This window comes from Rhinoderma darwinii, unplaced genomic scaffold (genome assembly GCF_050947455.1).
Source record: "Rhinoderma darwinii isolate aRhiDar2 unplaced genomic scaffold, aRhiDar2.hap1 Scaffold_597, whole genome shotgun sequence".
Taxonomy (NCBI): Eukaryota; Metazoa; Chordata; class Amphibia; order Anura; family Rhinodermatidae; genus Rhinoderma; species Rhinoderma darwinii.
The window spans coordinates 23,984-51,511 of record NW_027464151.1 but is presented as its reverse complement, the minus strand read 5'-3'; the positions used below and the strand labels follow the sequence as shown (position 1 = coordinate 51,511).

The 27,528-nt window shown below is 48.5% G+C and overlaps 1 protein-coding gene across 1 annotated transcript; it reads right to left on the bottom strand.

Annotated features, from left to right (window-relative positions):
- Window positions 1–17,947: 17,947 nt before the first annotated feature.
- Window positions 17,948–27,242, bottom strand: ARF1 (ARF GTPase 1). Its single transcript, XM_075848975.1, has 5 exons — window positions 27,077–27,242; window positions 20,897–21,082; window positions 20,706–20,816; window positions 19,976–20,100; window positions 17,948–19,865 (listed from the first exon to the last, which is right to left on the bottom strand). The coding sequence occupies exons 2-5, from the start codon at window positions 21,042–21,044 to the stop codon at window positions 19,704–19,706; spliced, it is 546 nt and encodes a 181-aa protein (XP_075705090.1). The 5' UTR covers window positions 21,045–21,082; window positions 27,077–27,242; the 3' UTR covers window positions 17,948–19,703.
- Between the last annotated feature and the right edge of the window lie 286 nt (window positions 27,243–27,528).

Here is a 27,528-nt window from a genome sequence, read left to right as displayed (position 1 = left end):
GATTAAAAAAAATGAAATCTCATTCTATTGAGTCAAAGGCCTTAGCGGCATCCAGGGAAACCACGACACGAGCGCCAACATCCTTAGGAGAGAACGGCCGTACACAACCGCAAGTAGGGGGAGGCTCCATGACGATGGGAAGAGGAAGGGGAGGAGCCGAGGGACATGAGGGTGGATTAGACGGCGCTCCGTACTGAGCGCCAGTCTAACCTGGAAGTAACCAGGAGCAGGTTGTCCCGCCTGCCCTCCCATTTTGGGCGTCCTTGGAGTTGGTCAAATTTGGTGGGGGAGGGACTAATAGTAGGGATGGTCCTTCCCAAAATTATGTTCTGGGGGATCTGGTGGATTTGGGCTCCTGCTGGGTGGTGTCCCGAGGAGTAGGTACATGTGACGGTTGGTCACGATGCCCCTGAGTCTGTGTTTTGGACAGCTGGGGGTAAAAGTACAATTGTATGGGCAGATTGGCGCCAGATCCTCCTTCCTGAGCTTCAAGGACCTCCCTCCCCAATGTTACAGTATGTAAATTGTGGTAATTTATTTCCTGTGTATTGATGTGTGCAATTGTTTTAGTTTTGTTAATAAAATGGCTGCTGTGACCAAATTGGTTCCAAGGAAAAGTCTCTGTGTCTTATTGGGCTAGTTAGCGGTATGGTAAGTGGGGGACGCAGCGGGTGAATTGGTGCAGTAGCGGGAGGTAAGACAAGACCGCACTCTATTATCCTTCGTCATGGACTGCAAATTAGTGAACAGTCAGCGCAGATTAATGGCTGTGGCTTTGCCAGGCATAAAGCGTCTGGTCTCCATTATTTTTTTCTGTCTGGAGGAGTGAGATGGGGCGACAGGAATCACATTATAGTGGGTTCTTACCTAGCTTAGGTAATACAACTATTGTTGCCTCCCTTGTTGAACGGGGCAGTTCTCCAGAGTCCAATGGAGTCTGGTAAACAACCAGGAGACGGGCAGCTACAAAGTCATCATGGGCCCTGGAAAATTCAATAGGCAGGACGTCACTACCGGGTGATTTAAATGTCTGGAGGGAGGCCATGGACTCCGGAATCTCCTGCACAGTAATGAGGCCATCAAAATAATCCCTGTGGACAGACGACAGTGAGGGAAGGGTCACCTGCTCTAAATAATCAGCGATTTCTGCGGAGGAGGCAGAGGTGTGTGAGGTATATAACCTGTGGGTCAGAGGACTGGGCACCAGCTGAAACCTCGAGCAGTGACATCACAGGGGGTTCCCTATCACCCTTAGCTATACAGGCTAAAAGTTTACCACATTTTTCACCGTGTTCGTAATATGATTGTTTAGAAAAGACGGCTTTTTTTCTGAGCCTTATTATTTAAAGAGGTGGGGTACAAACTATTCCGATTTATGATCCCCAGTCGGATCATTAATATATTGGAGGTTCAGCTGCCAGAGCATCATTGGTCAGTTGGAGTTCGTTATGCGCCAAACCTCTCTTCAAATCATTGATCGCCACAGAAAGTGCCCCACGCGCATATTCCTTGAAGGAGTCCCACACAACTAAAGGAGAAGCTCTGCCATCATTGTCAAGAAAACTGATGCTACTTAGTCTGCAAATAATCAGATGGGGGGAGAATTTTCAGCTACAATGGGTTCAATCTCCAGTGATTTTTAGGGGGTATATTAGTGATTTTATGAAAAGGGATACGGCGGCCGTCACAAATTTAGACTGCGTCTTCAGGCCTATTAGTAGGCCGCAAAGCTAAAAGTGGCCAAAACGCCCAGCAGTCAGGCCAAACTGCGTCGGAGACAGCGGGGGACAGTAGGAGCAGCACTAGGGCTGAGTTTCAGCAGTGGATGAGGATTGGTGGCTCCAGATGTTATCCGGTGGCACGGAGCCGTCAAAACATGCGACCTTCTGGTCTCGCCGTCAATCCACGCCCCCACATGGGAAAGTTTAGTTTTGGCCGGAGTGTCCCTTTAAAAAAAACACAAACATAAGCATCACACAAGTCCATAGCCCTGGTTGGTGGGGTTAAAGGACACGCCATACATGGAGAAAAAACAATGTAACAGCATAAAATGCACCCCGTTTATCCCAACCAACATAACATACACAAAAATGCCACCTGATGAAGGCGGTAGCACAGCGATACAGCGAGGGGGCCTTGTACCCAGATGAAGTCATAGGTATAAAAGCCATGGGTAAAGAAGACATGACCATAGGTACAGCACACATAGCCATAGGTACAGCAGACATGGCCATAGGTACAGCAGCTATAGATATAGGTACAGCAGACATAGCCATAGGTACAGCAGACATAGCCATAGGTACAGCAGACATGGCCATAAGTACAGCAGCTATAGATATAGGTACAGCAGACATGGCCATAGGTACAGCAGACATGGTCATAGGTACAGCAGACATGGCCATAGGTACAGCAGACATGGCCATAGGTACAGCAGACATGGCCATAGGTACAGCACACATAGCCATAGGTACAGCAGACATGGCCATCGGTACAACAGCTATAGATATAGGTACAGCAGACATAGCCATAGGTACAGCAGACATGGCCATAGGTACAGCAGACATGGCCATAAGTACAGCAGCTATAGATATAGGTACAGCAGACATGGCCATAGGTACAGCAGACATGGCCATAGGTACAGCAGACACGGTCATAGGTACAGCAGACATGGCCATAGGTACAGCAGACATGGCCATAGGTACAGCAGCTATAGATATAGGTACAGCAGACTTAGCCATAGGTACAGCAGACTTAGCCATAGGTACAGCAGACTTAGCCATAGGTACAGGAGACATAGCCATAGGTACAGCAGACTTGGCCATGGGTACAGCAGACATGGCCATAGGTACAGCAGCTATAGATATAGGTACAGCAGACATGGCCATAGGTACAGCAGACATAGCCATAGGTACAGGAGGCATAGCCATAGGTACAGCAGACATGGCCATAGGTACAGCAGCTATAGATATAGGTACAGCAGACATGGCCATAGGTACAGCAGACATAACCATAGGTACAGCAGACACAGCCATAGGTACAGCAGACTTAGCCATAGGTACAGCAGACATGGCCATAGGTACAGCAGACATGGCCATAGGTACAGCAGACATGGCCATAGGTACCGCAGACATGGCCATAGGTACAGCAGACATAACCATAGGTACAGCAGACATGGCCATAGGTACAGCAGACATGGCCATAGGTACAGCAGACATGGCCATAGGTACAGCAGACTTGGCCATAGGTACAGCAGACATGGCCATAGGTACAGCAGCTATAGATATAGGTACAGCAGACATAGCCATAGGTACAGCAGACATGGCCATAGGTACAGCAGACATGGCCATAAGTACAGCAGCTATAGATATAGGTACAGCAGACATGGCCATAGGTACAGCAGACATGGCCATAGGTACAGCAGACATGGTCATAGGTACAGCAGACATGGCCATAGGTACAGCAGACATGGCCATAGGTACAGCAGACATGGCCATAGGTACAGCACACATAGCCATAGGTACAGCAGACATGGCCATCGGTACAGCAGCTATAGATATAGGTACAGCAGACATAGCCATAGGTACAGCAGACATGGCCATAGGTACAGCAGACATGGCCATAAGTACAGCAGCTATAGATATAGGTACAGCAGACATGGCCATAGGTACAGCAGACATGGCCATAGGTACAGCAGACATGGTCATAGGTATAGCAGACATGGCCATAGGTACAGCAGACATGGCCATAGGTACAGCAGCTATAGATATAGGTACAGCAGACTTAGCCATAGGTACAGCAGACTTAGCCATAGGTACAGCAGACTTAGCCATAGGTACAGGAGACATAGCCATAGGTACAGCAGACTTGGCCATAGGTACAGCAGACATGGCCATAGGTACAGCAGCTATAGATATAGGTACAGCAGACATGGCCATAGGTACAGCAGACATAGCCATAGGTACAGGAGGCATAGCCATAGGTACAGCAGACATGGCCATAGGTACAGCAGCTATAGATATAGGTACAGCAGACATGGCCATAGGTACAGCAGACATAACCATAGGTACAGCAGACACAGCCATAGGTACAGCAGACTTAGCCATAGTTACAGCAGACATGGCCATAGGTACAGCAGACATGGCCATAGGTACAGCAGACATGGCCATAGGTACAGCAGACATGGCCATAGGTACAGCAGACATGGCCATAGGTACAGCAGACATGGCCATAGGTACAGCAGACATAACCATAGGTACAGCAGACATGGCCATAGGTACAGCAGCTATAGACATAGGTACAGCAGACATAGTCATAAATACAGCAGACATGGCCATAGGTACAGCAGACATGGCCATAAGTACAGCAGCTATAGATATAGGTACAGCAGACATGGCCATAGGTACAGCAGACATGGCCATAGGTACAGCAGACATGGTCATAGGTACAGCAGACATGGCCATAGGTACAGCAGACATGGCCATAGGTACAGCAGACATGGCCATAGGTACAGCAGACATGGCCATAGGTACAGCAGCTATAGATATAGGTACAGCAGACTTAGCCATAGGTACAGCAGACTTAGCCATAGGTACAGGAGACATAGCCACAGGTACAGCAGACTTGGCCATAGGTACAGCAGACATGGCCATAAGTACAGCAGCTATAGATATAGGTACAGCAGACATGGCCATAGGTACAGCAGACATAGCCATAGGTACAGGAGACATAGCCATAGGTACAGCAGACATGGCCATAGGTACAGCAGCTATAGATATAGGTACAGCAGACATGGCCATAGGTACAGCAGACATAACCATAGGTACAGCAGACACAGCCATAGGTACAGCAGACTTAGCCATAGGTACAGCAGACATGGCCATAGGTACAGCAGACATGGCCATAGGTACAGCAGACATGGCCATAGGTACAGCAGACATGGCCATAGGTACAGAAGACATAGCCATAGGTACAGCAGACATGGCCATAGGTACAGCAGCTATAGATATAGGTACAGCAGACATAACCATAGGTACAGCATACTTAGCCATAGGTACAGCAGACTTGGCCATAGGTACAGCAGACATGGCCATAGGTACAGCAGCTATAGATATAGGTACAGCAGACATGGTCATAGGTACAGCAGCTATAGATATAGGTACAGCAGACATGGCCATAGGTACAGCAGACTTAGCCATAGGTACAGCAGACATAGCCATAGGTAAAGCAGACTTGGCCATAGGTACAGCAGACATTGCCATAGGTACAGCAGACATAGCCATAGGTACAGCAGCTATAGATATAGGTACAGCAGACATGGCCGTAGGTACAGCAGACATAGCCATAGGTACAGGAGGCATAGCCATAGGTACAGCAGACATGGCCATAGGTACAGCAGCTATAGATATAGGTACAGCAGACACGGCCATAGGTACAGCAGACATAACCATAGGTACAGCAGACACAGCCATAGGTACAGCAGACTTAGCCATAGGTACAGCAGACTTAGCCATAGGTACAGCAGACATAACCATAGGTACAGCAGACACAGCCATAGGTACAGCAGACATAGCCATAGGTACAGGAGGCATAGCCATAGGTACAGCAGACATGGCCATAGGTACAGCAGCTATAGATATAGGTACAGCATATATGGCCATAGGTACAGCAGCTATAGATATAGGTACAGCAGACTTAGCCATAGGTACAGCAGACTTAGCCATAGGTACAGGAGACATAGCCATAGGTACAGCAGACTTGGCCATAGGTACAGCAGACAGTGCCATAGGTACAGCAGACATGGCCATAGGTACAGCAGCTATAGATATCGGTACAGCAGACATGGCCATAGGTACAGTAGACATAGCCATAGGTACAGGAGGCATAGCCACAGGTACAGCAGACATGGCCATAGGTACAGCAGACACAGCCATAGGTACAGCAGACTTAGCCATAGGTACAGCAGACATGGCCATAGATACAGCAGACATGGCCATAGGTACAGCAGACATGGCCATAGGTACAGCAGACATGGCCATAGGTACAGCAGACATGGCCATAGGTACAGCAGGCATAGCCATAGGTACAGCAGACAAAGCCATAGGTACAGCAGACATGGCCATAGGTACAGAAGACATAGCCATAGGTACAGCAGACATGGCCATAGGTACAGCAGCTATAGATATAGGTACAGCAGACATAACCATAGGTACAGCAGACTTAGCTATAGGTACAGCAGACTTGGCCATGGGTACAGCAGACATAGCCATAGGTACAGCAGACATATCCATAGGCACAGCAGACATAGCCATAGGCACAGTAGACATAGCCATAGGTACAGCAGACACAGCCATAAGTACAGCAGACATGGTCATAGGTACAGCAGCTATAGATATAGGTACAGCAGACATGGCCATAGGTACAGCAGACATAGCCATAGGTACAGGAGACATAGCCATAGGTACAGCAGACATGGCCATAGGTACAGCAGACATGGCCATAGGTACAGCAGACATAGGTACAGCAGACATAGGTACAGCAGACATGGTTGTTCTTGAGATCTCTTTCACAGACCAGCTTATCTTGATGTTGCATTATTTGTTTGTAGTTTGCACAACTCTGCGCTTTTTCCGTCACATGAATGGTTTGTGGTGTGTCACCTGTACAGTAATGACATGGACACAGTCTGATTTATATAAACCCTGCAATATACACCAGCACTGTGGGGCCCCTGGATTCCCCACCATGAAATGCTCAGGAGTCATTTTCGTTCCCCCAGTACATGAGCAACTACTAATCAGTCACTGTGTGAAGTTCTACACTTGGCCTGTAGGGGGCAGCATCGCTCCTTGTGTGATCAGACGCACTCACGAGTTACAACACGTTCTGAGAAACGACATCAAACCTGTAATAACTGGACATAGAATGAGGGGGATTTATAGCAACTATTACCTCGCCACAATATGGCCACCACCATGGTACCGTCTGACCCTCCGAAAGAGTGACAATCAGGAGTTATGAACATGTAGGAGATATTCCATGCTTCACGGTGCACAGCCAACACTACGGGATGGAATCTGATATCATTATATGGACACTACGGCTAATCATGTCTGGTCCTATAATCTATGGCTCTATGATATTACATGGACACTACGGCTGGTCCTATAATCTATGTGTCACGTTGGGTTTGTGGACCCGGCAGCTGGCCAACAGGGCGCAGGTCACAGAATATAGTTCTTATAGGGTACCTGTGGCAGCACGGACAGTAGCAAGGCAGGCTCGACTGGGACTAGGCAGAGGGTAGACGTCAGGCGTGGAGAAGCAGGACAGGCGTGGAGAAGCAGGACAGGCGTGGAATACAGCTCAGCACGGGACTAGACCAAGATAGCACGGGATACAGGATAGAGGATACAGGAACGGGAAACACTGGGAATTGGAAAACACTCAGAGACCATTTGCTTAGACAAACTAGGATACGACAAACAACGCTTAGGAATCGAAGCAAGGGGCTGGGCCCCTCTTATAGTCCAGGGCACTCATGGGCTGATTACATATCAAAGTCCGGTGCGCGCGCTGCCCCATTAACAGCGGGCACGAGCGTGCGCGCGCACCCTACAGGACCCGGCCGAGCTGAGTGGAAGGGAGCGCTGGCGTCTCCTGAGGAGGAGAGTGAACCTGATGGCCCGCAGCCACAGACATGACACTATGGGGTCTATGATGTTATTATAAGGTCTGGGAAACTTCGTCCTAATTGTGGTGCAGTTGTACCAATTCTTGTGGTCTGCACCCTTCTGGTTTTCCAGCATCTATTGACCCAGTTCTCCCTTCTTTTCAGGTTCCTCTTCTCACTTTGGCACAGATACTGGTCACCAGCCCCTGCTCTTCACGTCTGGAGATGCCCGGGGTCTTCTGTTCCATTTTTGTAAGTTTACTTCTTCCCTGACTGTAAAGAGCTACAGAATCGGTTTAATGGACAGGATGATCCCTCAGGCAGGGGCCACCCATAGATCGAGGACAATGGGCAGAACCGGACCTGCTTTTAGGCTAAACTATTTATTTTTCACTCTAAATTGTGACACAGGGAATTCTGACGATCTGTCTAATGAAAAATGAGGCTTGTTATGAGGGATCTGACAGATGCGGCCGTTGGTCTTCTCCCAGAACAATGCGCCACAGGCATCATCTCCCTAGAATGGCGAAGCAGCCAAGGGCCGTGGAAACGCATGTGAAGTGGATGTGGCCCTGAGGAGATGACTCATCCCAAGTCAAGAACCTGTCTCCTGTTACCATAGAGTGATGTTTCCACACATCAGAGCCTGAATTAACTGGTGGTCTCAGTCTAATTGCTTGTGAATGAAGCCTGCCAGGTGCACCTCCAAACACAGCCACTATTTTATGGCCTGGAGGCCATTTTAATGCATATGGCGGACATAAGTCAGACAGTTGGCAGCATGAATGTGTCTCAGTGTGGACGAGCTGTCGTGTGATCTGTCTATGACCTGCCGGGTAAAGTATGTTTTTTAATACATTAATAGGCAGGAGAATCGGGTTACTGAGACGTCTCCAGTATGAAGATAATTCTGTGTAGCTTGTCTATCATTGCGGGCGTACCGGCATCCGATCATCTCCGGTAGTCCAGGATACCACTGACCTGAGGGAATCTTTAACCAGATGATCATAATCTTGTGCTTTGATCATTTCTGGACACTGAGAATGTTCAATCTCGCCCCCACTTCTAGGACAGAACCTACAAAAGCAGCAAGTTGACACATCAACAATCCATAGAAACCAAGTTCTTACAGCAACTTTTACTGTGTGTAATGCTGAGAAGCTCCATCCTAACTGGTGGTGCAGATACTGGTGGTCCAGATACTGGTGGTGCAGATACCGGTGGTGCAGATACCGGGGGTGCAGATACCGGGGGTGCAGATACCGGTGGTGCAGATACCGGTGGTGCAGATACCGGTGGTCCAGATACCGGTGGTGCAGATACCGGTGGTGCAGATACCGGTGGTCCAGATACCGGTGGTCCAGATACCGGTGGTGCAGATACCGGTTGTGCAGATACCGGTTGTGCAGATACCGGTGGTCCAGATACCGGTGGTGCAGATACCGGTGGTGCAGATACTGGTGGTCCAGATACCAGAGGAACTCTGCAGCAATGGAGGAGCTCTGCAGCAATGGAGGAGCTCTGGAGCAATGGAGGAGCTCTGCAGCAATGGAGGAGCTCAGCAGCAATGGAGGAGCTCAGCAGCAATGGAGGAGCTCTGCAGCAGTGGAGAAACTCTACCATAATGAAGGGACTCATCAACAACGGAGAAACTCTGCAGCAATAGAGGAACTGGTGCAATGGAGGAGCTCAGCAGCAAATGAAGAAAACCAGCAGCACTGAAGACACTCTGCAGCAATGGAGCATTTGTACAGTGCTGGAGGAGTTCAGCAGCGGTGAAGCAATGGCTGATGGGTGAATGAAGTACAATGAGATTAGCATAAGAAACACAGAGGAATCTTAAGCAAACCCTGCAGTTAATTATGAAGCCGGTAGATCTCAGTAGTGTCCCACGTGGCATAGACTTCCAGCATACTCCTCCAACCCCATCAAACAGCCACCAGAGTCCCACAACAAGCCTGCCGAACCTCACCGCTTACCTGCAGCAAACACCATGAACAGATGAGGAGGGGAGAGACGAGAGAGATCACGGAACACGCCCGCTCACATGATCCCCCAGAAGCCCAGATGACTGTTGCCGCGGTGTATTTAATGCGCTAAGAGTCAAGATAAAGATGGCTACTTCTGTACGTGACTAATCTTACTGCAGTTAAAAAATCTGCACACAAGTTTTAAAGACGGAAAAAACCTTTATCCACTTGTCCAATACAGATTTCACATTTGCCACTTTTTTTTTTATCAGTTCAGGGTCAGGGTCTCAGATGTAGGATCCGGCTTGTGATTAGTGACAGAGCTGTGGGGTCGGGCTCTATGAGCAGCAGAATGTTTTACAGAAAGAGAAAGGGCTTCGTTTTCTGAGAAGGGGCAAATTGTTCTTTTTCTTCAAAATTGCAGCATGATTTATTAGCTTTTTTTTTTTACAATTTTTCTAGGTACAGTTAGGTCCAGAATTATTTGGACAGTGACACAAGTTTTGGCATTTTAGCTGTTTACCAGAACATATTGTATATCCAGACTCTCAGCTTTAATTTGAGGGTCTTCACATCCCAATTTGAGGGTTTAGGAATTACAGCTCTTTAATATGTAGCTGCCTTTATCAAAGCACAATTATCTCACAAGCTATTTAATGGGCTATTCCCTCGTTAATCCATCATCAATTAAGTGAGTAAAAGGTCTGGAGTTGATTCCAGGTGCGGCATTTACATTTGGAAGCTGTTGCTGTGAACCCACAACATGAGGTCAGAGGAGCTCTCAACGCAAGTGAAACCGACCATCAAAAAAAATGAAGAAATCCATCAGAGAGATAGAACAAATGTTAGGAGTGGCCAAATCAACAGTTTAGTGCATTCTCGAAAAAAAAGAACGCACTGGTGATCTTGCGACCTCCAAAACGCCTGGACGTCCACGGAAGACAACAGGGTGGATGATCGCAGAATCCTGTCCATGGTGAAGAAAAACCCCTTCACAACATTTACTGAAGTCTCTCCTGGAAGTAGGTGGATCAGTATCTAAGTCTACCATAAAGAGAAGACTTCATGAGAGCAAATACAGAGGATTCACCAAAAGGTGCAAACCATTAATCAGCCTCAAAAATAGAAAGGCCGGATTAGACTTTACCAAACAACATGTAAAGAAGCGAAACTAAGATCAACCTGGACAAGAATGATGGGAGGAGAAAGTATGGAGAAGGCTCGGAACGACTCATGATCCAAAGCACACCACATCCTCTGTACAACATGGTGGGGGCAGTGGTGGCATGTTGGGGGCAGTGTGATTGCATGGTGGGGGCAGTGTGATGGCATGGTGAGGGCAGTGTGATGGCATGGTGGAGGCAGTGTGATCGCATGGTAGAGGCAGTGTGATGGCATGGTCGGGCAGTGTGGTGGCATGGTGGAGGCAGTGTGATGGCATGGTGGGGGCAGTGTGATGGCATGGTGGGGGCAGTGTGATGGCATGGTGGGGGCAGTGTGGTCGCATGGTGGGGGCAGTTAGATGGCATGGTGGAGGCAGTGTGATGGCATAGTGGGGGCAGTGTGATGGCATGGTGGGGGCAGTGTGATGGCATGGTGGGGGCAGTGTGATGGCATGGTGGAGGCAGTGTGATGGCATGGTGGGGGCAGTGTGATGGCATGGTGGAGGCAGTGTGATGGCATGGTGGGGCAGTGTGACGGCATGGTGGGGCAGTGTGACGGCATGGTGGGGCAGTGTGACGGCATGGTGGGGCAGTGTGATGGCATGGTGGGGGCAGTGTGATGGCATGGTGGGGGCAGTGTGATGGCATGGTGGAGGCAGTGTGATGGCATGGTGGGGGCAGTGATGGCATGGTGGGGGCAGTGTGATGGCATGGTGGGGGTAGTGTGATGGCATGGTGAGGGAAGTGATGGCATGGTGGGGGCAGTGTGGTGGCATGGTGGGGGCAGTGTGGTAGCATGTGGGGGCAGTGTGATCGCATGGTGGGGGCAGTGAGATGGCATGGTGGAGGCAGTGTGATGGCATGGTGGCGCAGTGTGATGGTATGTGGGGGCAGTGTGATGGCATGGTGGAGGCAGTGTGATGGCATGGTGGGGGCAGTGTGATGGCATGGTGAGGGCAGTGTGATGGCATGGTGAGGGCAGTGTGATGGCATGGTGGGGGCAGTGTGATGGCATGGTGGGGGCAGTGTGATGGCATGGTGGGGGCAGTGTGATGGCATGGTGGGGGCAGTGTGATGGCATGGTGGGGCAGTGTGACGGCATGGTGGGGCAGTGTGATGGCATGGTGGGGGCAGTGTGATGGCATGGTGGGGGCAGTGTGATGGCATGGTGGGGGCAGTGTGATGGCATGGTGGAGGCAGTGTGATGGCATGGTGGGGGCAGTGTGATGGCATGGTGAGGGCAGTGTGATGGCATGGTGAGGGCAGTGTGATGGCATGGTGGGGGCAGTGTGATGGCATGGTGGGGGCAGTGTGATGGCATGGTGGGGGCAGTGTGATGGCATGGTGGGGGCAGTGTGATGGCATGGTGGGGCAGTGTGACGGCATGGTGGGGCAGTGTGATGGCATGGTGGGGGCAGTGTGATGGCATGGTGGGGGCAGTGTGATGGCATGGTGGGGCAGTGTGACGGCATGGTGGGGCAGTGTGATGGAATGGTGGGGGCAGTGTGATGGCATGGTGGAGGCAGTGTGATGGCATGTGGAGGCAGTATGATGGCATGGTGGAGGCAGTGTGATGGCATGGTGGGGGTAGTGTGATGGGATGGTGGGGGCAGAGTGGTGGCATGTGGGGGCAGTGTGATGGCATGGTGGGGGCAGTTAGATGGCATGGTGGGGGCAGTGTGATGGCATGGTGGGGGCAGTGTGATGGCATGGTGGGGGCAGTGTGATGGCATGGTGGGGGCAGTGTGATGGAATGGTGGGGGCAGTGTGATGGCATGGTGGGGGCAGTGTGATAGCATGGGCATGCATGGCTGCCTGGCACTGGGTCACTAGTGTTTATTGATGATGTGACTGAAGACAGAAGCAGCCGGATGAATTCTGAAGTGTTCAGGGATTTACTTTCTGCTCAGATTCCACCACATGCAGCAGGTGATTGGACGTCACGTCACAGGACAGATGGACAATGACCCAGAACATCCTGTGAAAGCGACACAGGAGTTTATAAGGAAAGAAGTGGAATATTCTGCAAAGGCCGAGTCACCACATCTCACCCCGATCCAGCATTTCACCTGCTGAAGACAAGACTTAAGGCAGAAAGAGCCACAAACAAGTGACAAGTGAAGACGCGGCAGTAACGGCCTCACAGAGGAGGAAACCGGCGTGTGGTGATGTCCCGGGGTCCAGACTTCAGGCCGTCATTGCTGCACAGGATTCTACACAAAGTATTAAAAAAAAATCTATATTTTTTTGGTGGTAAAGTTAATTTGTCCAATTACTTTTGAGCTCCTGGATTGAGGCGGCCGTGTAGAAAAATGGCGGCAATTCCTGAACGATTCACAGGATATTTTTGTTCAACCCCTTAAATTAAACCTGAATCACCACCCTGTCCAGGATGTTATTATGGGATATCAGAGGACTACAACTCCCAGCATGTCCAGGATGTTATTATGTCATATCAGAGGACATTACAGGAGGAGGTATAAGAGATGAGGACCACAACTCCCAGGATGCACAGGCTGTTATTATTGGATATCAGAGGACATTATAGAGAGGAGGTATAATAGGAGAGAACTACAACTCCCAGCATGTTCAGGACATTATTATGGGATATCAGAGGACATTACTGGGAGGTATAAGAGGTGAGGACTACAACTCCCAGCATGTCCAGGATGTTATGATGTCATATCAGAAGACATTACAGAGAGGCGTTATAATAGAAGAGAACTACAACTCCCAGCATGTTCAGGATGTTATTATGGGATATCAAAGGACATTACCAGGAGGAGGTATAAGAGGAGAGAACTACAACTCCCAGTAATGTCCAGGATGTTATTACAGGATATCAGAGGACATTACAGGAGAAGGTATAAGAGGGGAGGACCACAACTCCCAGCATGTCCAGGATATCAGAGGACATTACTGGGAGGAGATATGAGGAGAGGACTACAACCCCCAGCACATCCAGGATGTTATGTGATAGCATCCTTTTCTTTTTCTAGGATGTTACAAGGCTTATAACTTTAGCAGCAATTTCTGACATTTTCAAGATAATTTTAAAATACTTTTTTTCCCAGGAGCCGGTTCAGTTCTGAAGTGGCTTTGAGGAGCCCATACTTTACAAACCCCCATAAATCACCCCATTTTAAAAACGGCAACCCTCAAAGTATTCATTTAGGCGTTTCACAGGAAATAAAGGTAGAGGTGAAATTTACAAATTACATTTTTTTTGCAGAAAGTAATTTTTAAACAATTTACCAGAGAAATACAACTAAAAATGTATTGCCCGATTCTGCAGTTTTTAGAAATATCCCACGTGTGGCCTTAGTGTGATAATGGACCGAAACACCGGCCTCAGTAGTGAAGGAGAACCTGGAGGATTTTGGGGTTTCCTTTTTATTAGAATATATTTTAGGCACCATGTCAGATTTGAAGAGGTGTTGTGCCAAAACAAAGGAAACACCCCAAAAATACCCCATTTTGGAAACTACACCCCTCAAGAAATGTATCTAGGGCTGTAGTGAGCATTTTAACTCCACAGGTGTTTTATATATTTTATTAGATATAGGCTGTAAAATTACAAATTTATTTTTTTCAAATAAAACGTAGAATTCTCTAATTTCCACAAGGAGTAATTTCCCCCGAGTACAGCAATACCCCATACCATATGTGGTCATAAACGGCTGGCCACACGGCGGGGCACAGAAGGGTAGGAGCACCATTTGGCTTTTGGAGTTCAAACTTCGCTGGAATGGTCTGTGGAGGCCATGTCACATTTGCAAAGCTCCTGAGGGGACAAAACAGGGGAAACACCCCACAAGTGACCCCATTTTGGAAACTACACCCCTCAAGGAAATTATCTAGCAGTACAGTGAGAATTTTGATCGCACAGGTTTTTTGCTGAATTAGAACAGAGAAAAACACAAAACATGGCGCAGATTGCCAGAGAGTGAATAATAAATAAAAAGGAAAGGAGCAACATGCTCACCTTGTAGGGCTGTGCGGGCACAGGCACAACACTGGTGAAGGATGTAAACAAATCCACGTGTAGAAGCTGCAACCAGGAAAAAAATGCATATATATATATATATATATATATATACATACAAACATGTGACCCTGAGTGTTGCTGCTCAACCAATAAGTAATCCAGGACATGCGTCATCAGGCGAAGCTCCCTTGGCGTGATGAAGACACATGTCCTGCGTTGAAATACGTAGCCCTACCATTATTATTATTATATGAAAACCTTTTTTTATCATTTCATTGGATTACTTATTGGTTGAACAGCGCCATTCAGGGTCATATATATACACACACACACACACACATATATACACACATTATATATATATATATACACACACACATACATATATACACACACACACATATATATATATATATATATACACACACACATTATATATATATATATATATATATACACATTTGTTTACTCTGCTCTGCATACCCTTTTAATTAGAATTACGCTGTGAAATTTTTTTTCCCAGTTAGATGCAGTTTTAGATCAGCATTTTTCATTTCACAAGGAATAAAGAAAAATCACCCCAACATTTGTAACGTAACGTCTCCCGAGTACAGCAATACCCCATATGCTGTTTGGATATATGGGAGGGTTCAGAAGAAAAGGAGCGGTATTTGACTTTGGGCGTAGATTTTGCGGACACCATGTCGCATTTGAAAAACCCTCTATGTACCAAAAAAAAAGTGACCCCATTTAAGAAACTACACCCCTAGAGGCATTTATCAAGGGGTGTAGTGCGTATTTAGAAACCACAGGTGTTTTTCAGAATTAATACGGAGTGGATGATGCAAAGTGAAAATTGGTAACTTTCCTCTGATAATGCCATTTCACCGCCCAATATGTGGTGCCCAGCTTGTGCCACTGGAGAATCTTACCCGATAAATTGTTGAGTGGATTCTCCCAGGTATGGCAATGCCTTACATGTGGACGTAAACTGCTGTTTGGGCACTCTGTAGGGCTTAGAAGGGAAAGAGCGCCATTTGGAGCGTGGATTTAGATTGGTAGTTGTTCTGTTTGGGCTTTTACTGGTATTTCAGTTTAATGTGGGGGCATATGTGAGCTCGACACGTAGTACATCAGAGCATATGTAAACTGTGCGGAGTACATCAGGGCATATGTAAGCTGTAAGCTGGGCGGAGTACATCAGGGCATATGTAAGCTGTGCGGAGTACATCAGGGCATACGTAAACTGGGCGGAGTACATCAGGGCATACGTAAGCAGGGCGGAGTACATCAGGGCATACGTAAGCTGGGCGGAGTACATCAGGGCATACGTAAGCTGGGCGGAGTACATCAGGGCATACGTAAGCTGGACGGAGTACATCAGGGCATACGTAAGCTGGGCGGAGTACATCAGGGCATACGTAAGCTGGGCGGAGTACATCAGGGCATACGTAAGCTGGGCGGAGTACATCAGGGCATACGTAAGCTGGGCGGAGTACATCAGGGCATACGTAAGCTGGGCGGAGTACATCAGGGCATACGTAAGCTGGGCGGAGTACATCAGGGCATACGTAAGCTGGGCAGAGTACATCAGGGCATACGTAAGCTGGGCAGAGTACATCAAGGCATACGTAAGCTGGGCAGAGTACATCAGGGCATATGTAAGCTGGGCAGAGTACATCAGGGCATACGTAAGCTGGGCAGAGTACATCAAGGCATACGTAAGCTGGGCAGAGTACATCAGGGCATATGTAAGCTGGGCAGAGTACATCAGGGCATATGTAAGCTGGGCAGAGTACATCAGGGCATATAATGGGGTAAATAATTTATCCATAGATGTGTGGTACGCGGTCAGTTCTGCGCAGGCCGGTGTCACACTGAAACAGTTCTTATCCCTCCTTTGTAAGACTTTGCACCTTCTGAGTTTTTTCCTCCTCAGCAGTTTGGGGGGGGGGGGGTTTTGCGCTGGTATAATACAGGCGCCCTCGCTTCCAGCAGATGTGTGTGTGTTCGGTCCGGGACTTGCGGCCGAAATACGTCCGTCAATTACGGACATAATGACCTCGTGTGAACATACCCTTAGGGTAATTTTTGCAGTCCATGTTATTGGCACCGGATTAGGACAGATATGACTTTTTGATCACAATCTAATTTTTGGGAAATTACCAAAAACAAAACAATCTTGGAATGTTTTTCCCCGGCATTCACCGTGCACCATAAATTACATGTTAACTTTATTCTGCGGGTCGATAGGATTACGGCGGTACCAAATTTATATTGTTTTCTTCGTGTATTGCAGCTTTTGCACAATAAAATAAATTTTCTTTTTTTAATTGTTTTCTGTCGCCATCTTTTTTTATTTTTGCATGGAGAAAGCTGTGCCATATTTTTATTTTTTTGGTACTATTTTAGGGTAAGTTCACACGGAAACCGCATTGGGAAATGCAACAAAAAAACGGCCAAAAATGCCTTATTGAGGTCAATGGTAAGCGGAGCAAGTCTACGATGTCCTGCCTGAGGCGGGTTCTCAAAAGCTTCCGTACAAGGCAGACACGGCGGCCTTTGGTTGCTATAGCAACCTTCGGCTCCCCAGGGATTGGCTAAAAACACCTCAGATGGTGCTCTCTATGGTGCACAGCATCTGAGGGGTTAATTGACCAGATTGGAGACTAGCTCCGGTCCTGACATCACAGCAGGATGTTCGCTGTATGCGGCCTCCGCATCTCAGCCCGCACTGTCACGCGCTTTGCGGGAACCCCTTCCCGACGTGTATATATACGGCGGATGTCAGGGAGGGGTTGTGACTCCTTTAAAGGTGCCCGTCCATGTAACAGCACAAGAACCACGCATGATTTTCTGATGCGGTTTTCAGCCATAGTATATACACAAGTGAAGAATTGTATGGCAGATTACCACAGCACGTGCAGCATACTCAGACCGTGATCTGTTATGATATCAGAACACAAATTTTCCTCGTTAGTATAGTGGTGAGTGTCCCCCCTTATACACACAAGTCATGTTACATGTACAGCATTTACCTCCTCAGCTCCCTGGTTAGCCATGAAGCCATTTTTCGGGTGCTCACAAAGCGGCGCTTCATCTCTTGGGTGCGACAATGTTTTGCGATGAACACACACAAGGCAACAATACTCCGGAATGTGAAATAGATGGAATTTTATTCTACTAGCTTTAATTACAGTGCTCGTTTGTCCAAATGAAAACAAGTTTACAAAACAGTTGATTATGATTAATTTACTGAAAGCAAAAGATTCCACATCACTGGATGAACCGGACAAGTCCTTATGGCCCGAGATCCAACAGCTCCGGCTTTTCAGTGTCTGAACAGTTAAAAAATAAAAAAATTAGGATTCAATTATCAAATGGCAAATCTGAGCCTTGCAGCATGAGGCATGCAGCTGGGGAATGACTCCAGACAGGAGAGGAATGACTGCGGCTTAACGGGGCGAACCAGACTGGGGCTGACGGAAACCTGCGTGGCGGAGCAAGAACCCACGTCCTGTTGACAGGTGGAGGGGCCACAATGACAACCCATCACCTCGTCTGCAGTCCTTCTATACACTTATATCACTAGCTTCGGCTTCTAAACACAACAGACCCATTAAAAAACTGGGTGCATTGATATCCAGTAAGCGGTCCCCTGAGCACCACTGTTATAGTGTACACTATATGCCAGCAGTATCACTCAATGAGCCCACATCAATATCTCACAAATGGGCCTATGGGACCAGCAAATTCCTCTATGTGATCGCCCTCAGCACTTCCACCGACCACGTGGTCCTTGCTACTGGAGTCCACACATTTTATAGGTCATTAAGCGGCCACTAGTTCTCCTCTGACAGAAGCTTCGTAACTAAATGGTAGGCTTGAATGTTTAAAGGGAAACCCAACGTCCCCTCCCTATAAGAAAACCGACAAATATTCAGGAGGCAGCCATTATAGTAGCCAGAACATGTAACAGAATGCAGCTCGTGGAATTACTAGAAGCGGGTGACATCGGAAGGGATATATCGATTAGCTAATAAACCAGGCGCTGAATACCACACCAAGCCACGGAAAAGCCGCCTCCGGCGGGACAGGCACACGGTCAAGTAGTTCAAGGTTAGCGAAGCAGAGAAGGATAAAACAGGTAAAACTGCGCAATGCAGAAAATCGTGCAGCCCCAGTGTCCCCCAACAGGCGAGGTTCCCCCTTTCCTTACACTCTTGTGGTTTGTCATCTTCTAGCTAAGTCATCACCTGCAAACAGACAGAAGCAGCTGCAAAACGCAGATCGATCCAGCAGCATCTCAATTACTGGACCCTGTCACATGCAAAACAACAAAATAAAGAGCATTGAGCTTAACCCCATGTGTGGGCCAATGAGGTCAGAGTATAGGCCAACTCAACCTGTGAGAGGGCCCTAGAGCCACAAGTCAGAGCCCTTCCCCCAGCAGCAAAAGGGTTGAACTTCGCGCACGGTCAGCTTGTGAGGTAAATTGGCAAATGGTTTAATTCTTAAAAATAAGCAATTTCATAGAGAACTCCGCAGCCTGCGACGCACGTGGATTCTATAAACCTCCCTTCCAGTACTACACGTGGTGATGAGCATTCTGAGTAATATTGCATAGGAGAACCACAAACTGCCCCATTGGAAACAAAAAAAACAAACAAAAATTAACTATTTACAATAAATAAGACGCCTGTTATCAGGCTCTTCATTGCCACATGTACAGGATGGCGCGATACACTGAAGAAAATAACGTACTGGTTCCGGCACTCAATACCGCAAAGTAGAACAGTTTGCCACGTTAGAGAGAAGAGAAGGAGGTCATGAAGAAGAGATTGGCCAGGACGAAAAAAAAACCCAGAGGGGAGGGAAAAAAATATATAATAATATGACTATGATTGGTGGTTTCATTTCTGGTTCCGGAGCTGATTGGACAGCCAGTCCAGTCCTTCATAGAGCCCATCTCCACTAGTGGCGCAGGTGGCCTGAATGTACCAGTTTCTATGGCGAAGGGAGTGAAGTCCTAACTTGTCTGTGATTTCTGCTGCGTTCATAGCGTTGGGAAGGTCCTGGAAGAAGGTAAAGAACATTGGTTTATTCCCCGGTCCAGCCCATAGCGAATATACAGTCCTTCTACTGACTGCCCAGAGTCGACAGCAGCGAATCGAATGTCACCTACCTGTTTGTTAGCGAAGACTAGCAAGACGGCATCTCGCAGCTCGTCCTCTGCCAACATCCTCATCAGCTCCTCCCGAGCCTCGTTCACTCGCTCCCGGTCATTACTGTCCACCACAAAGATCAGCCCTAAGAAGAAAGACAAACATAAGGACACTCTGCCAAGGAGTCAGCCACACGTCTCCCGATGGATCATCTCAAATGTAGAAATACTGGGAATGGCAAATCACGCTAATAATCAACGCAAAGAAGGAAAAACCATTTAGAAACCCCCCCATCCATATAGACACCCGCAGCCGGGAGAACAGCGGTGTCTCGATTCGAAGATCCCTGGTAATAACGGCCGATCAGTACGTTGTTGGGCGGGGAGTCACGTCACATAGACCAAGACTCCCAACATCCGGCTATTAAATCTGGGTTTAGGAAATCGAAAATAACCTTGCAGGTATAGCCCAGGGGATGTGTAGAGTTAAATAGAAGGACAACAAGTGTAAGTCACAGATCCTCAGAGATCAATGTTAACCCTGTGCAGGACCTCACACAGGCGGAGAACTTCATTGTGCATTTCACTGCTGCATTGGGGGGTTTAAGGTAACTACGCAGTCCACTTTATTTGCAGTCCACTTGTAACCTCCCGTCTCAATGCCAAACAGTTCACATTTATATTGCAAGCTTTGGTAAGATACTTTGCATGTACTGGAGATCGCCGTTGTGTCATGGGCAGAGTCACCCACCTTGTGTGTTCTGGAAGTAATGACGCCAGAGGGGTCTGATCTTGTCCTGACCACCCACATCCCATACTGTGAAGCTGATGTTCTTATATTCTACGGTCTCTACATTAAAACCTGGAAGAGAAGAGCAGATGAATGTCTGTGCCAGATCATCATTACCTGTGGAGTAACGGTGCATGTGTGGGGGAACTCACCTATTGTGGGGATAGTGGTCACGATCTCTCCCAGTTTCAGCTTGTATAATATAGTGGTTTTGCCCGCAGCATCCAGCCCCACCATGAGGATCCTCATCTCTTTCTTGCCAAAAAGGCCTTTGAACAAGTTGGCGAACATATTCCCCATGTTGGAAATGTGACCGGATCAGATGTGGCAAGAAAAATCTGTGAAGGAACCAACAGCACCATCACTACAAGAGGTCAGCCGCGTCGCCGCAAGAGGTCAGCCCCTCTGTCACTGGCTCGATATAGTAACGTCTTCATTACTTCGGTTTTCACTCTGCGCAGTGACGGAAACCAATGAAAAGCAGATCAGATTACTGCCCGGATCAATAACACATGAAAACCCAGCACAGGTAGAGCTCGTCCACACGTAGCGGAAAGGCTGACGGCAAATATGCAGCAGAATACAGTAGCAGCAAAGTGGGTGAGATTTAACAAATGATCCGCACGCTGAGTAAATGTTCTGAGCAGGAATGGACCTGCGGTGCGTCGTCATTGAAACTCTCAAAAGTGCAGCAATTCAGTCACTGGCTGTGGAAAGTGACTGAATTGCTGCACCTTTCAGAGATGTCACCATCTCCCAGTATTGTGAAAACGCAGCAAAACATGCACCATTTTCTGCAGTCAAAAACAGAGGAAATGGTGCATTTTTGCCGCAGCGGAAAGTCTTCTACGGTCAACGGAATTGCTGCACAAATTTTCGCCAGAAATTCCGTAACGTGTGGACAAACCCGTAGTCGATATTCATATCCTGTATACTCAGAGGCATAATCAGAATAGAAAGCTACACAAGACTGAACTTCAACCTGCCTGTTGATGGTTTCCAACAGAGTTCTTCCTGCGCTGTAGAGAATGCACTGGAAAAACAGTGATGAAGCCGATCACAGGTAACGCAGCCAATGCTAGAGGTGGAGATTTTCTTTAAAGGGTAAACAAACGTTCAACAAACTCCTGACATGTCAGAATTTTTGATTGGTGGGCGTCCGAGCATGGAGATCCCCACCAATCGCTAAAACGAAGCAGCAGAAGTTCTCACGTGAGCCGCTTAGTTTTTGTTCGGTTTTTCCCAGAAAGCCGATGTATCGGAGGACGGGCTCAGACTTTCTATACAGTCCGTGCGCCGCTACATTGAATTCTGGAAAAAGCAGAAAACAGACGCTGAGCGGCCGCGCGCTCACACGAGAACTTCTGCGGCTTTGTTTTAGTGATTGGTGGGGGGAGGGTCACTGCGATCGCTGGAATATCAACCCTCCGGGTATGAACACACACGGCATAAACACTGTGGATTTCCCGCAACGGATTAATTGCGGAAAAACCGCAGCGTATTACTGTAGCAGCTGAGTGGGTGAGAGGTCAACAGACTGCGGTAAATATCCACATAATGCACATAGATTGTCCTGCAGCGCGACTACTTCAACCGCAGCAAGTCAATTAATTCTGCCGATACACAACCCTTCTGGGGAATTTAATGGGGTGCTTAAAGGACGTGTGTCGTGAAAAAAAAATGTATACAAATTTGCTTTTAGTGTTTTATTAAAAAATGTTTTATTTATTTGTGTGTTTGTGTTTTACTTTTTTTATTTTCTAACTTTTTCTTGTCTATGGGAGCTGCCATTTTTTTTTCATCTCTGTATGTGTCGATTAACGACACATACAGACATGGAATACGGCACACACATCCCCATAGAGAATGCGAACGGGAGCCATTCCATTCACTATGTTGTACGCCATCTGTGTGGGAACGGCGCATGCGCCGCTCCCACAGTCCAAATGGAAGGTCTTCTGCCGAGCGACATCCGGCGCCATTTTCTTGTGGACCGGAAGTCGTGGCCGGACAGTAAGATTACTACTTCCGGACTTGTGCACTTGGAGCGGAGGGAGCAGACGGAGCGGCGGCGGCAGGAGCAGGTAAGTTAGGTCTGTGTATGTACGTGTTTTAGTGTGTGATTACTACTGTATGTAAACCTACTACACTGTGTGTTAGCTCAAAAAATGGCAACACACAGTGTAGGAGGTTTGACCGTTCAATCCCCTCCTTTCTCCTGGCACTAGCCAGGATAAAGGAGGGGGGGATTCTGAGAGCTCACTAGGGTGAGAGTGTCTTCTCAAATTTTGCAGCATAAAGCAATGAGGTTGCTTTACCACATGCCAATGCTGCAATTTTGGGAATTGCTCCCTCTAGTGACCAGCACAGGGAAATGTTATAAATTAGAATCTAATTTATAATATTTCCTGATTCGTGAAAAAATTAAAAAAATTAGAACAATGTTTAATCATTTATATACTAACAGTTTAACTAAAAAACAAAACAAAAAAAACCTAACATTTTCTAGCGACACATTCGCTTTAAACCCGCGATACAGCAGTGTGTGTGTTGTGATATTTGCAGCAGAATCACAGCAATGAACTGCAAAAAAAAATAAAAAATATTGAAAGAAAAAATAAAATAAAAACTTACTTACCCAGAGTTCCCTGCTTCTCCAGTCCGGCCTCCCTGGATGACGTTGCAGGCCATGTGACCGCTGCAGCCAATCACAGGCTGCAGCATCATCCCAGGAGGCCGGGCTACATGTGGAGAATTGGAAGAGGGTATTTTAATTTTCTGGCGCCGCTTCGCAGCGGAAATTACGCCGGAAATGCACACCACATTGTGGTGCCATTTTCTGGACGGCATTCCCTGCGGTGTTCAGGGCGGACACGCTGCGCAGAATAACGCAGTGCATCTGCAGAGAATACGTGGTGCGCGTGCGTACCCTCACACTGAGCAATTACCGTAACGACCGTTTAGAAGCGAGCGTTTCACAATGTTACACGTGGAGCACAATTGTTACAGCCAAACCCCTTCCTACTGAAGAGAAAAGCAGCAGACGTGACGGGTAACTTATACGCTGGTTAAAAAATTGCAGCAGGTCCTGGGAACATCAGAGATCTAAAACTTCCACTCCCTGCAGCAGCAGCAGCGACAAAACCGCGGCAAACAGGAGGCGCGACTCCCTCAGGAGAATCCACGACCGTAGCGCCATCAAGCCCTCCCCTCACCCGAGACGCTCCAGGACTGGACTCTAACACCCGTGATGGCACCATGGTCTCCCGGGCAGAGGGGACAACATCTCATCTACACCAAAAACCAAAGGACGTCCCAGGGCAGAAATAGATCCAGAGCTCAGATCTCCAGGGGGGCAACGACTGCTACAGACTCAATAAGAGAACTCTGTCCACCAAAAACATCCAACTGCTCCAGAACAAGGAGCGCAACGTCCAGCACCTGGTGACCGGGGGCGAGCGATAACTGCCCAATCAGCTGGGAGCACAAGTTCTATAGAGGTGCCCCCTCCCCCCACCCAGATTACAGCGGCTCCCAGATCACGCAGCCTCATCTCTCACGGCCACAACTCTACGGGGCCAAACAGAAGCTGCGGATACTTATCAGGGAACTCCTCCTGATGTGCGGAGATAACCCCTCACCATCTTTATATCAGAAACATTGCCCCCTCCATAGATATTCTGCTCTGAACACGCTACATCCTTAAAGAGGGTATCACCACATTATAAGTGTCCTGTCTCCTACATAAGGCTGGGTTCACACACACTATTTACGGACGTAATTCGGGCGTTTTAGCCCCGAATTACGTCCGCAAATACGGCTCCAATGCGCCTGCAAACATCTGCCCATTCATTTGAATGGGCTCTACGATGTTCTGTGCTGACGGTCATTTTTTTTACGCGCCGCTGTCAAAAGGTGGCGCGTAAAAAAGACGGCCGCGTCAAAGAAGTGCCTGTCACTTCTTGAGATGTAATTGGAGCCGTTTACCATTGACACCATAGAAAAACAGCTCCAATTACGTCCGTAATGGACGCAGCGAAACACGCCTGCACATGCACATTCTCCTGAAAACAGCCCCGTAATCTCAGCCGTAACAGACGCTGCCGTGTGAACAGGCCCTCAGGAGACCAGCGCTATAATGTAGGTGACAGCAGTGCTTTTTTTTTTTTTTTTTAAATCGATCTATTTTCACCACTTCATTAGCGATTTTAGATTTATGCTAATGAGTTGCTTAATGACCAAGTGGGCGTATTTTTACTTTAGACCAAGTGGGCGTTGTACAGAGGAGTGTATGACGCTGACCAATCAGCGTCATGCACTTCTCTCCATTCATTTACACAGCGCATAGGGATCCTGCTAGATCCTTATGTGCTGTCTTATACTAACACATTAACAATACTGAAGTGTTTAGACAGTGAATAGACATTCCACGGGATGTCTATTCACAATCTCTGCACTTCGTTGCTGTTTCTATGGTAGTTAAAGCAGAGGAAGCGTGATCTCGTTGTAACCTGTCATTTACCGCGTAATCTCGCTTCCTCTGCTGTAACTACCAGAGTAACGAAGCACAGGAGAGGTGATAAATATCTGATCAGCGGGGGCCTGAGCGCTGGGACCCCCACTGATCCAGAGAACATTCTTAGGCTCTGTTCACATCTGCGTTGGGGTCCCGTTCCATCAGAGCGGGACCCTGAACAGACACCAGAGGTTTCTGTTTCCACAGCCATTGATTTCACGGTTTCCGTTGGTCTCTGTTGGGCACCGGACCTGTCGTTTTGCCGGTAGTAATAGCGTTACTGGCGGGGGCTGGAGTTAGGATTTGGCTCCCCAGCAGCTCCAGACCCTGCAGGCCAAAACGTCCCACCATTCCCAGTCCATGAGCTTCCCTCACTGCCAGTCAACTGGGTCACGCCTTTCTTCTACCCGGAGGAGCTAGAGAGCCCCGGATAGCTGGAAGCCCAGTGCCCCGCCTTCAGTTCCCTCAGTCCCTTCTGCTCAATGGGAATCCATTCACGCGGTGCCGACTGACTGCTGAATCTAATACCTAATAGAGCCTTCCTATAGAAGGATCTGGGACCGCGTGACCCCATAACGCCCGCGTCCCTCTCTTCAGTCCGCTCCCCTCCGGTCAGGGGCTACACAACACGGCAGAGTTTTTGTGACGTCACAAGATGACCGGTAACTTCACCGCTCAGGGTTTATGGTGTAAGAAGGTCCCCATGACACGCGACTCCCAGGATCCTCTCCGCTTATAGGGGCGACCACCATCTAATGTCTACAGTCTCCTCCTCAAACCACCATCTAATGTCCACAGGCACCTCCTCAAACCACCATCTAATGTCTACAGGAACCTCATCAGCCCAAAATCTCTGTGAACACGCACGTTTAGCTCAGCTACTTCAACAGACGAGGACTCCGCGACCATCTCCATGAGAAACCACCGAGCAGTCAATCCAACCTGAGGATCCCACTCCAGAGATCACAGGTGGATCCCATAAAATCAACGAGATCTCCCTACTGAGGCCCCGAGCACGTCCGTAATCACAGTCATCGCCGACCGCCACCCCCATTATAAAGCACGGCTCCTAAAATAAAAAAATTGGACATGTCCTATTTTTGACAGAAACTTTATCTATGGCCCGTAAATATTCATGACGGTGTCCGGCAGCCGAAGAAATGAATGGCCGCGTAATTACGGATACGATCTACGGTCGCGTGCATGGCGCCTGACAATCACTTCCCGCCGCAGGATTAGACGTGACTACATTGCGGCTGGACGCGCCCGGAGGACCACGGATCACATCCGCTCCCGTGAGAGGACAAACCGCAAAGTGTACGGACCGAGGGTCAACACCATCACGGCCAGACGAAAAGTGAAAAAATACGAGCGTTCCCACAGCAGAGACAGAGACTACCGCAGCCGAGGAGCGGGCGACACCTGAGGACAGCGCGGGGAGGTCCAGCAACACCCGCTGCTACATCATTGCCTAAAAATCCACATGTGGAGAAGCAGCAGGACATGTAGATGTGACCAAGGGCGAGACGTGGTCTGGATAACGTGCAGAAAACCATGCCGGGCCCTCCAGTTATACCTCCTGTCATTCTCCTCAAGATACCCCGGCCTGTCCTCGTACCTCCCGACTTCTCCTGTCCCTCCCGGCCTCGTCCCTCCCGTCCTCCACCTACAGTCATTATTTCTGGCATTCGCTTCCCGTTATCCCGGGCCTATCTTGTCCTCCTCCATCACCTCTCATCATCCCCGGCCTCTCCTGTCCTCATCCCCGGCCTCCCTATCCTTCTACCGTCCCTCTGTGTATTCTCCCCGCTCTGACCTCTCCGTCGCGGTTGGCGCTCGTCTGCCCGCCCGGTGGCCAGTCCCTCTTGCGGCAGCTTCTCGTCCGTGTTCCGCGTCTCTGAGGCGTTGGTTTGTCCGGAACAAGATGGCGGATCCCGGCGGCCACGTCAGAGCATAGAGTACGCGCTGCGTCCTGTGCGTGCGTCATTAACATGGCGGCTGGAAGTGGGGGGCGTGTCTGTGAGGGAGACACACAAACTGGCAGTGTGGGCAGAAGGCTCTGGGCGTGGCCTTTAGAGCTAGTGGCGGGAAACCGGCTGTGGGAGGGCGTCTCTCAGTGATGATCGGTGTGATCTGAGGGGGCTGCGGTGTGAGTGTGTACTGAGGGGGCTGCTGTGTGATTATCGGTGTGTACTGAGGGGGGGCTGCGGTGTGATGATCGGTGTATACTGAGGGCTGCAGTGTGATTGGTGTCTACTGAGGGGGGCT

What these genes read in the sequence shown, in the direction of transcription:
- ARF1 (XM_075848975.1), bottom strand. Translation starts at nt 21,044, where the DNA reads ATGGGGAATATGTTCGCCAACTTGTTCAAAGGCCTTTTTGGCAAGAAA. An exon ending in GACCACTATCCCCACAATAG is followed by an intron (nt 20,817 to 20,896) that starts GTGAGTTCCCCC and finishes CTTCTCTTCCAG; the next exon opens with GTTTTAATGTAGAGACCGTA. An exon ending in TTACTTCCAGAACACACAAG is followed by an intron (nt 20,101 to 20,705) that starts GTGGGTGACTCT and finishes CTTTCTTCTTAG; the next exon opens with GGCTGATCTTTGTGGTGGAC.